Below are 12,956 nucleotides of genomic sequence, written 5' to 3'. Positions count from 1 at the left end.
TAAATAGACTAAATTCTCCAATCAAAAGATACCGAGTGGCAAAATGGGTAAAATTATAGGAACAAAATATACACTACCTTCTACAGCCCTAGCTTCAGCTTTCAGAGCATATAAACACTAAAAGTAAAAAAAAAAAAAAGGAAAGATAATCCCTGCTAATGGAAAACGAAATAAAGCTGTGTATCTATGCTTATTTTAGACAAAGACTGTACTGAGAGACAAAGAACATAATTATATAAGAATAAGGAGGTCAAACCAATAAAGGATATAACATTTGTAAGTATTTATGTGCTCAACATAGGAGCACCTAAATATATAAAGCAAATATTTACAGACCTTATTGGAAAAATAGAAAGGAATACATTAATACTAGTGAACTTTAATACCTCACTTTTGGCAATAGATAGGTCATCCACATAGGAAAACAATAAGAAAACATTTGCTTAACAAATTACATTTAATGGACTTAAAAGATATTTCCTTTTTTTTTTTTTAACATTTATTTTTGAAACAGAGAAAGAGACAGAGAGAGCAGTGAAAGGTCAGAGAGAGAGGGAGACACAGAATCTGAAGCTGGCTTCACGCTCTGAGCTGTCAACACAGAGCCCAACGGAGGGTTTGAACCCATGAACCCTGAGAACATTACCTGAGGTGAAGTCAGACACTTACCTGACTGAGCCACCCAGGCACCCCAAATGATATTTCAACTAAAAGCAGCAGAACACATGTTCTTCTGACGCACACATGGAACATTACCCAGGATAGATATGTTAGATCATAACACAAGTCCTTATAAATACAAAAAATATTGGAATGATACCAAACATATTTTATACCCACAATCATGTAAAACCAGGCATCAATTCCATGAAGAAAACTAGAAAATTCACAATAAGGGGAAATTAAAGAACATGTGATTAAAACCAATGGGTCAAAAGAGGAATCAAAAGAAAAATTTAAAAAATATATCATGAAAAATAAAAATAGACATACAGTATACGAAAAAATATAGGATGCAAGTATAGCAGCTCTAAGAGGAAAGATCATAACAATAAACTCCTACATTTAGAAATACGAAAGATCTCAAGTAAACAACTTCACACCTAAAGGAACTAGAAAAAATGCAAAGCCTAAAATTAGCAGATAAAAAAAAGAAGAGATCACAATGAGAATAAATGAAATACAGTCTCCAAAAGACAATACAAAAGGAAATGAAAGTAACTGTTTTTTTAAAATAAACAAAATAAACAAACCTTTAACAAGACTCAGCAAGAAAAAAGATAGACAACACACATCAATAAAATCAGAAATTAAATATTAGATGTTACTATTTTTACATATATAAATATTGTAAATACTTAAAGTGTTATAATTATATAAATAGTATATAATATAAAATGTGTAATAGTATTCAGCTATTAATAGCACAGAAATTCTGCCATTTGCAATAACATGGATAGACCTTGGGTGCATTCTCACTTATAGGTGGAATCTATAAGAGCTGAGGTCATTAAAACAAAGAATAGAATGGTGGCTACCAAAGGCTAAAGGACAGGGAAATTGGGAGATGCTAGTCAAAGGGTATTGATTCAAGTTATAAGATGAATAAATTCTGAAATGTACAGTATTGTGACTTGGTTCACAATATTGTATTTTATATTTGAAAGTTCTAAGAAATTAGCTCTTAAATATTTTAGTCACAAAAAAAGTGTAATTATGTGAGATGATGGACATGTTAACTAACCTCCTTGTGGTACTCATTTTGGATATATGTGTATCAAGTCATTACAATGCAAATATTAAATTTATACGATTCTATATGTAAATGTATCTCAGTGAAAGTATTAAAAGAATAACCTAAATCACCATGTAAGAATAATGCCATCAGCATCAAAAATAAAATCGAACAAAGCAAAATAAATTAAAATAATAAAAAAATAAAATAAAATAAAATAAAATAAAATAAAAAATGTGTAAGTAAAAAATGTAATTAAAGGGACAATTAATGATGGAAAAAATTCAGATGTAATAAATGCTATTATCTGCAACTTTATAAAAGTACATTCAATTTAACCACAAAAGTTATCACACCACAGGCAAATGAATAAACTATATGAGCACATGATTACCATTACTAATTAGAAATAGTTAATGAGTATGTTCCCTTACGTAGTGAACAAGTAATAAAGCAGTCTTTGTGTTATTTTCATATGGGAATAAATATCATATGAAAACAAAGTAAGTTTTTAAAAGGGTTTAGAGTAATCAATAAAGGGCATGAAGTAGTCTGGAATACTTCTTGATTATGTGCAATCTCAATGGTGGCAGCTACAGATGTCTTATGAGTGCTGAAGGATTGTTGCATGGGGCTTTGGTTCCTGTATTGTGATGTGCAGGAATGCTCTGTTCTTTCTGTAAAAGTATGCAAGGTCTACAGATGGAGTTTAACCAGTTATTTGTGAATGTAGTCTGGTCTTTTCCTCACAGAAAGTTTGGTCCTTCACTCCTCAAAAGCAGCAGTTTGCAAATTTCAAATAAAGTAAGTTAGTTGTTCCACAGATCAAGGGACTTAGATCAACAAGCAAGTAGTGTATACTTTTGAAACAATTTAACCCTTAAGACTGATTGGAGTGTTTTTACAGTAGTATATCTTAAATATGTACCATTTGTATTTGTCAATCATACTTAACTCTTGGAAAATCTGAGAAAGAAAAACTTTTTTTGAGGAAAGACATAAATATCATAGAGACAAATAAAAAGCAAAAAATATAAAATGGTATAAAGCTTATATTGTATCAAGTAACACTTCTGATTGATAAACCAAATTAAACAAAATTTAAAATATAACCTAGATCTGGGCACCTGGGGGGCTTAGTCAGTTAGGCGTCCGACATCAGCTCAGGTGATGATCTCGTAGTTCATGGGTTGGAGGCTCTCATTGGGCTCTCTGGTGACAGCTCAGAGTCTGGAGCCTGCTTCATATTCTGTGTCTCCTTCTCTCACTGACCCTCCCCTGCTCACGCTCTGTATCTCTCTCTCAAAATAAATAATAAAACCAATTTTAAAATTTTTATTAAAAATGAACATTAAAATATATATATGTATATGTATATTTTAACATTAAAATATAAACAACATATAAAATATTATAATTTATATTTTGACATATAAAATAAACATTAAAATATATATATATATATATAGCCTAGATCTGCCTAAAACAAAATTTCATAATAATGAAAAAGATATATACTGTGGACTCAATTCTACTATTAAACCTCCATGTCAAATGTCCACGCAATCCTTTTTGTATATATTAATACATCATTATCGTCTGTCTATACAGCTATACTATATATGTATCTGTGTCTTTACTTAAGTATATGTTATTCTAAGGTCCAATAGATGATCACAGATTGCTTTTAATCAACATCTTCTTTTCCCTCAAACTTTATTGAAGTATGATACTTGTGTATATTTAGAGTGTAGAACATGATATTTCTATATGCACGTATATTGTGAAATGATTACAAAAATGAAACTAATTAACGTTTCTGTCACTTCTCATAGTTATCATTTTTGGGGATGTGGTAACAATACTTAAGATTCACCCTCAGCAAATATTAAGTATACAATGCAGTATTTTCCAGTTTATTCTCACTTTTTGTTTATATGTATCATGTTTGTGTCTGTGTGATTGTGTACATACGTGTTTGTGAATTTTTGTTTCCTTTCCTCTACAAAATATTCATGGCAATTTTTCATATTTGAGTTTATCACTAATTTTAATTTTTAAGCTTTCATTGACTTTTTATTTTAAATAATTATCTTCTATTTATGCAAGTAGTACATACAACTATTTTTCAAAACTTTATGGTCAATAATTATTTCCCACACTTCATTTTTAAGTCTCTTTGATTCTCTCTAGATTTTAAATATGGCACATATTTGGGGCACCTGGGTGGCTCAGTCGGTTTAGCATCAGACTTCAGCTCAGGTCATGCTCTCATGACTCGTGGGTTTGAGCCCCACATCCAGCTCTGTGCTGACAGCTCAGAGCCTGGAACCTGCTTTGGATTCTGTGTCTCCCTCTCTCTCTGCCCCTTCCCTGCTCATACTCTGTCCTCTTTGTCTCTTAAGAAAATAAAATAAAACATTAAAAAAAACTAAAATATGGAACACATTTATTTATCTTCTGAGTTAACTATTGGAATGTATATAATTTTTATACAATGAGAATTTTTTAAACAAACTTAAAAATAAATAAGAAAGTATTATGTGATGTTCTTTAATATGGATTTGTGTATTAAAAGTAAATTGTTAATGGTCCATTAATATAAGTTAATTTAGTAATTAAAAATAAAATAGAGTAAGAAATCAACCTAATCACTGTAATTGTGATTAAAAATGTAAAAGCATACATTAGCCATCATTGAATGTTTCATTAACTTAGTTAAAATATTTTAAATTGCATTCTACAGTCAATTTTGGAAAACATATTGGCAACAGATAGATTTAAAATATGTTTAAAATGGTCTATGGGTGCCTGGGTGGCTCAGTCAGTTGGGCATCCAACTCTTGATTTCAGCTTGGGCCATGATCTTGTGGTTTGTGAGTTTGAGCCCCATATCAGTCTCTGAACTAACAGTGCAGAGTCAGCCTGGGATTCACTCTCTCCTCTCTCTTTGCTCCTCCCCTGCTCTCACTTTATCACTCTCTCAAAATAAATAAATAAACTTAAAAAAATATTAAAATGATGTAATTTATTTTATAATACATCATTGAATTCTTATTATATTCCATAACTCTTTCGGAATGAGAATGTAATAGTATTACAATTAATATTAAAAAATAAGTGAGGGGCATCTGGGTGTCTCAATCGGTTATGTGTCCAACTTTGTCTCGTGTCATGATCTCACGGTTTGTGAGTTCAAGCCCGATGTCGGGCTCTGTGCTGAGAGCTCAGAGCCTGGACCCTGCTTCAGATTCTGTGTCTCCTCTCTCTCTCTGCCCCTCCCCTGCTCACACTCTGTCTCTCACTCTATCTCAAAAATAAAGATTAAAAAAGTCAATAAAGAAAATAAAGTGATTCGTAAGAGAAAACAATCATTAAAAACATTTACACAACAAATTCAAAAGATCAAAATTTTATAATCTATTCTAATCATTCATAGATGGTCTCCAAATATACATTTTATCCATATCAAAATCAGTATTGGGCTGAAGACAATGTGAGAGTTGATAATAACCATTGTGGTGTGGACTTTTGGTCATTTGAGAACAAATCAATATTGTATTGTATATTGAACCTAAATTGTTATTATGTAATATTTTGGCATTACATTTGCACATATTTGAATAGAATAGAAAGCAAATGTCTCAGCACAGTGAGGAATCACAGAGCTTCTGTTTGTGTAGGCTTGTGATACAATTTGATACTTATTTCAACTGAGGTAAGGAAGAAAATAATAGAGAGTGAAGATTATTTATTTTTCCCATATTTCAATTTCTTCTTTAAAATATTTACTTTTCTTAGGCTGTATAAACTCTATATTAAATTATATGATTTTGTTATAAATTCAAACTGTTCTTCCTTTATTTTATTTAAATGTTTATTCATTTCTGAGACAGAGACAGAGCATGAACGGGGGAGGGTCAGAGAGAGAGACAGACACAGAATCCGAAGCAGGCTCCAGGCTCTGAGCTGTCAGCACAGAGCCCGACACGGGGCTCGAACTCAAGAACCGTGAGATCATGACCTGAGCCGAAGTCAGAGGCTCAACCAAATGAGCCACCCAGGTGCCCCAAACTGTTCTTCCTTTAAAATGTCTGTATGCAAAAGTAAATATTTAGTGTGTGACTTATTGTGATGAAATTAAGTGTTCCACCAGGACATTTTTCTTAGCTTCCCATGCTCTTCATGTAATTAAATAAATGAAAATAAATGCATACATAGAGCATAGAATAGTGCTATAAATGCTATTCACCAAATATTTCTGGAAATATTAGATTTATGATATAAGCTAATATCTATTATTTTGTTTTTACCATTATAAAGTAGTTTTTTATCTTTTTTGCTCTAAACAATTCTAGTCCTTTTTTTTTTTTCTTGGTTATTCTTATCACACAGTTAAGGACTCTCACACATATTGGTTTATACCTTACAATAAATGTATGTTTTATTTTAAATAAGTGCTAGATTCCCATATTTAGTTCCTATAAGATGGTCTAATTCAAATAACATCTATAATACTTATCTGCATTAGAATGTGATTATTCAGATTCTAACTACAAATCATAGTACATGCCTTATTTATGTAACTGTAGCTCTTGTACTGATTTAATAATGTGGCATCCTAAGCTAGTTCATAGTCATTGTTCACACAAGTGCTAAGGGATATCAGTAACATAGAAACATGAAGATATTAGCCTTGGAAACAGAGATAAAGCTGATACCTATTAGAATTACAATTAATTAAAAGTAGACAATATTCTCTGAATACTGACTTAAATCAGAGTTTGTTGCATCTCTAAAGAGATACCAAAATGGGGAATCAACAGACAAAGAAAAATTACATAAATGTCTATTACTTTCCATTATAATACAGTATCAAAAAAGATCTAAGTGTTAAAAAGAAAAAAAAAAAGAGTTAATACAATATATAAACAAAATTATATTCAGTCATCTTAAAATATAATTTCAAAGAACATAAACATATGTGTGAATGTAATTACTTAAAAAATATAGAGAACTATAATGAATTTTCAAAATAAATTATTCATAAAATAATGAATTTATTAACTCTAGTACATTTTTAAAATACGGTGTTGTATATTAGTTTTTTTTATTATAAATGTGTGAATGATAAAAGTAGTGCAAAATGTAATACTCTTCATCATTGAAAACTAAGTCAATTATTTCAACAGGTAAAGATTTTTGAAAATAATAAAAGCTAAAACAAACAGAACACATATCATCAGCCCTCTTTTTTTTCAGTGCGTTCTAATGTCTCTTTCTATGAAAAGATTTATTCACTGCACATTGATATTTAGCTAAGTTTATGAGCTATAAATGTATAGAAAATTATTTATATTATATTATATTATATTATATTATATTATATTATATTTCAATCAGCAGACTCATCTGGAAAATTTGACTGAATTTGTTTTGTATCAGTTCTTTCCTCATGCAATCACTGGGACAAATAATGAATGGACATTGCCAAAAGGAATGCTAATAAACACATCAATGAATCTCATATAATTTATTTTTTGGTACTCATCAGGTATAATACAGAATTAAGAACATTTTCATAATATTGGGTAAGAACTAAAGTGTAAAGTGGAATTTGGAAAATAAATACAGAAACTATTAATACAATTACAATTTAAAGTATACATAAATTCTTACCTTTCCATATTTTATACCACCCAAAAATATTGAACTGATATAAATGCAGGAATATAGTAAATGCAAAACTTTATGTGGGTGTAGAACTGTTATCTATGAAGAAACAAATCTCCCAGGCAAAACTGGGCTCCCATTTTATTCTTCACTTATATTTACAAATATACTTGTGAAGTAAAAGTAAATGTTTTATTTACCTCTGTTCTGGTTTTGTAGATTTATATAATAACAAAGAATTACAATAATGTATCAATCTGTATTCAGGAAAGATTTGTTACAGCAAATGGTATAGTGTAGCAAAAGCAAAGAAGTATAATGCAATATTAGGGACATTCAGAAGAATGAGGCTCAGCTTCTGGGAAACATTTTCAGTCATGTGAGACATGCTTCCTCTCTGGATAATAAATCAGGACACCAGGGAATCCACACTCTCATTTAAGGAGAAAACTTTTATGGTTCTCCAGTCAAGTATCCAAAACCAGATGTATAATCTGACTCAATAAACAGAAATTAAAACAGCCTAATAGAAACCAGGTACAAACTAAGAATGTTTACATTTTCTCTAGCAATGCTCCAAAGTTATGTCAGACCTGAATGCATCCTCACTGATACTAGTTAGTATATTTAACTCCATTTGGTCAAGGATTACCACCATGGTTCCAGGTAACTCCAGAGATAAGTACAAATTTGCAACATACTAGCTAGATTAACCCTGTATTTACAAGAAATATTCAAAAGAAAACACCTCTACTCTTGGAGAAAATTAAGGACATTCTCCTTTCTCAAAAGTCTTCTAGGGATCAGCTTTCCCAGACCTGCCTTCATTGCCTTGTTTCTTAGGCTGTAGATGATAGGATTAAGGGAAGGGGGTAACAAAATATAGGAAGAAGATAGAACAAGATCAGTGAATGATGTACACCCTAAAATAGGTTTCAGGTAAGCAATAAAAGCAGTTGAGAGAAAAAGTATAACAACTGCCAAATGTTGAAGGCAAGTGGAATAGGTTTTTGACTGCCTTTTCATGGATGGTATCTTTCTGACAGTGTAGAAGATGTAGATGTAGGAGACTGTGATGCAAATAAAGCAGAAGACATCCAGGACTGCATTAACAAGAATGAGTACAATTTCTACAGTTATATTCTCTGAGCAAGTAATAGCTAACAACTGGAGAATATTACAAAAGAATTGTTGAATTTCATTGAATCCACAGTAAGATAAGGAAAAGATTCCTGCTGTATGTATAACAGATATAAAGCCACTAGTGAGCCAGGACAGAGCCACTGTCTGCACACACGTGCCCCTGTTCATGATGGCTTCATAGTGCAGTAGATGGCAAATGGCAGCATAACGGTCAACAGACATCAGTGTAAGGAGGAACAGCTCTGCCCCTGCTGAAAAAGGCACCAGGAAGATCTGGGTGACACAGCCAAAAAATGAGATGGAATTGCTGCGGGTCAAGGAATTGGCAACAATTTTGGGCACAACAGCTGAAATGAGACAGATATCTAACAGAGACAGATTCTTTAAAAAAAAATACATGGGTGTGTGCAGGCATGGGTCCAAGGATGTTATGGTAATAATGAGGCCATTCCCCATCAAGGCAAACAGGTAAATTACTGTAAAAAGCACACATTGTAAGAACTGAAGACTCCATGGGCCTGAAAATCCCAAGATAAGAAATTCTGTCACCACTGAAATATTGTTCATTTTTGATGAAACATTCTGCATTAAAAAAGAAAAGGTATAGTTACAATGGCCGTGAATTCTAAGTATATTTATTTCACCTCAATAGAGAAAAAAAAACCCTCTGTTAATTCTTATCACATTAGTAAATGCGGTGTGTGTGAGAAAAAGTCAGAAATAATTTTAAAAAATGCATTTTCCTCATCAATAAATCCACATTTTGTATGTACTTCGTTTCATCAAGTTTTTGTTTCTCTAAGTGTCTGTTATAATGTTATGAGAACATATGTACAAACTGATTATCAGACAAAATGCAACCTGTGCTTATAGAGAAGAATATCAACTGAATATTAACAAAATGCAACCTGTGCTTATAGAGAAGAGTCTTAATTTACACATGAAAGAAAGTGGGGGAATAAATATGAAGTATCCAATGGTTCCATGCCACATCCTCTATCCAATTCAATGAATTAATAATTTGATAATTAACTGTTCCTGTACTTGTATTAAAAGTAACTTCATGAAACAACAGGCATTCCTCTTTCTACTTTAAACTTTCTTTCTTTCTGTATTACTTTAATCCTTTCTTTTATCTTCTGATATTTTAGATTACTGTTTATAAGTGACTAAATATAATACAGAATTTCTTATTTTAGCTATCTGGATTACTATATATTATACCTTGTTACACTTAAACTTTTTTTAGTTATCTCGTTTTCACAAATTAAGGTCATTTTATGCATTTGTGAAATCCATATGCCTAGATAGATTGATAGATACAAATAGATATACATATATGTGTTTATCCAATCTTACTTTATTACACTGCTACACAGTTACAAATACAAAGTTAAACTTCTATTTACAAGTCTGTATATCCTTTCCCTGTATTTTAACTAATAATATCCTTTTTCTAATTCTCTGATGGACATGATGCTTACACATGAATTCTTTTCAAATATTTTACTTAAAATAATCCTATATTAAGTAAAAAATGCTGTATATTTTTCTACTTGATTTAAAATCTGCCAACATTTTAACAGAAAAGACTTGAAATGGGTAGAGATAAATTGCATAAATGATAGATGATATAGACAGATAGATAAATATACATATACATAGATATAATATCATATAAGCATATTTATTATTTTATATATTTATATTATATATATTATATATATAATCTATCATTTATATCATCTATCATTTACTGTCTATCTAATTTTACTTCAATGTGTTTTATAAGTTTAATCCTTATGTGTCAATATCTGTGACTTCTCTTTCGCCCTCAACAATTACCAATTCTTACTCATTCAATTAAGAATTCAATTACTTGAACATAGTGTAAATGGATGAAGAAAGTGCAGTTGGTTCAAAAAGTTGGGTGAACGGATTCAGTGTAAATTTCTGAAATCAACTGACCTCTACTATTTTACAAATCTATACTTGTATAATATATAATTATGTATAATTTAAAGCAATCTAATGTTTCCATAAATCAAAAATAAGGAAAGCTAATTGATGATACTGTAGCCTATAATCCCAATAATTTTAACTACATTTTAGAGGTAATGTTTTGCCAACCTAGTCATCATTTTTTTTATCTATCATTTCACGACTTAATTCTTTTATTACTCTCTGCTTATGACTAAAATAAAAATTTACTTGGTATTTTAATTGTTTTTAATTGATTACAGTGAAATCAGCATCCTGTTTGCATTAAAATGAAGTTACATAAATAAGTGTTTTGAAGTCCAAAGTGCCCTTGTGTGAACTCATATTTCAGAACAAGTTTGGTCTGCACTTAGAAAACCTATGCTCTAGAGATATTAAAATAAACATTTAATAATCCAAGAAATTTGTATCACTAGAGAATTTAGGAAACTTTTTACAGGTTTATTATTTTCTTACTGAAATTACAATCAATAACCAGAATAAAAGAAAATAAAACTCACTAAAGTATCCGTTCTGTAGAAGATGGAAGAAATCATCAGGGTTTGTGTATAGTTGTTGATGAAACTATTCCTGATTATTCTAAGTCAACAACAGTAGCTCTGATTTTCAAATATTGAGAAAGTTCTTTCCTAAAAGGCACTTTACTTCTTGCTCTCTTGGCTTTAGCAAATACAGTTGTGAATAAGATTAAACACAATGAGAATGGTGATTTTATATTTGCTGTCCATCTCCCAATGGCTTGAACTCTGGAGTATTCCAAAGGGAAATGCTGCCACTTTTGTCGGAACGGACTGATGTAGTCTGTTTCTCACAATCATAAGAGACACACATTGGCACAATAAGATATGTGGAAATGAAGTATCATGATAAAATTTCCTTTTTAATGATTAACTTCAAATACTGTGATGCAATCAAGAGTCTTCATAATTTGTGAGAAGACACTGAAGAAACATATATATCCAATCACACAAAGAGCCATTATAGAGAAGTGTCTATTAGCCTGACACTTTCCTTGGTGTGTTTACATTATCTCATTCACACTATAAATATATTTTTATTCAATAGCCTCTTGAAATCACAGTTATATTCTCATTTGTCATGTTGGACTGTCCAGTCATATTTTCTTCTATAGAGCAAATAAATGGTTTCAATGAGTGATATCAATTAATATCGTAAAATATCATTAAAAAAACCTACACATACAGACAGTGAGACAGACAAAAGGTAATTTAATCAACTAGGCATTAGTTTACTTATAATTTTTATACATTAGCTGGAATTAATAAGTTTAATAATTTTGTTTTAGTAATTGATAGACTGTTATGTAAACAAATTTCATGAAATTGAGTGCAATGCAAACACATATTATTGTGTTTAAATAATTCCAGATAAAGATGGTAAAACATGTTGTGAGATGTAAAAAAGAAAATCTTAGCAAATGCAATTAAATAATTTAACAATATTTAGAAAAGGTATAAGAACACTATAAGCAGTTGTTGAACTTTGGGTTAAAATAAAGTACTTTGAGTCATTCCAGATAAAACCAGCTCACTTGAAGATAATTCATATGCAAATCCAGACCAAGATTTAACAACAACAACAAAAGAAGAAAAAGGGTAAGACCTTTTATATTTATGGGACTCCATCAAGACAGCTACTTGCTGTGGAGAGACAAAGGGAAGAGAAAGAATGCTGGGGAATCATAGGACTGTATCTGAAATTGAGAAAAACCACAGACCAGGATTCAGAAAGATTCAATCTCTAACTGCAGGGCTTTCTCCAGAATGGGGCCAGCTGCCCTGTTCCTGCACCTGGGGAGGAGGATAGCCAGCCCCCAGCTCAGTAACAAGTTCTGAGGCATAGTCCTCACTTGGAGAAAGTAATCCCTTCCCTGGAGTGCTATGGGAATAAGGTATATAACAATTCAAAGGACAAAGAGTGCCTGCACCCACCAGCCAAAGACTATATATCTGGCAGGGCTGAGTGGCATTTCCCCAGAACCAGGGCACATGGAGTGGGGCCCCTTAAGATATCAGGGTTTAAATCCCAGCTGAGCACCAAGGAGGCATGGGAGTCAGTGGAGTGGGGGGGTGGGGTGGCAAAAAGCCTCATTTGTGCCTGTGGTAGAGAGAGGATGGCCAAATTAGAATGGCTTGGGACACCCAGTCCATGGAAGAGAGACTGGGATATTGCCATTTTTCTCACCATCCCCAGGAAGGTGGGGCTTTAGGGGACAGACAGCAGACCCACAGTGGAGGTGGGACCCACCTACACCAAACCAGGCCCTGTATGCCTGGAAATTGCATATCTACTGGAGCTGGATTGGCACTGAAGAACCAGACAGCCCCTCCTCAAGACCAGCACTGCCACCAGTTCCAAAGCATCCAGAAGTTTTGCATTTCCT

The 12,956-nt window shown here is 31.9% G+C and overlaps 1 protein-coding gene across 1 annotated transcript; it reads right to left on the bottom strand.

Moving 5' to 3' along the window:
- Positions 1–8,158: 8,158 nt before the first annotated feature.
- On the bottom strand, positions 8,159–9,118 carry LOC107180617 (olfactory receptor 14A16-like). The gene has a single exon (XM_015542389.2). It carries the CDS (start codon positions 9,116–9,118, stop codon positions 8,159–8,161), a length of 960 nt encoding a protein of 319 aa, XP_015397875.2.
- Positions 9,119–12,956: the final 3,838 nt, after the last annotated feature.

This window comes from Panthera tigris, chromosome A1 (assembly GCF_018350195.1).
Source record: "Panthera tigris isolate Pti1 chromosome A1, P.tigris_Pti1_mat1.1, whole genome shotgun sequence".
NCBI lineage: Eukaryota > Metazoa > Chordata > Mammalia > Carnivora > Felidae > Panthera > Panthera tigris.
This window is presented reverse-complemented; position numbering and strand designations above follow the sequence as displayed.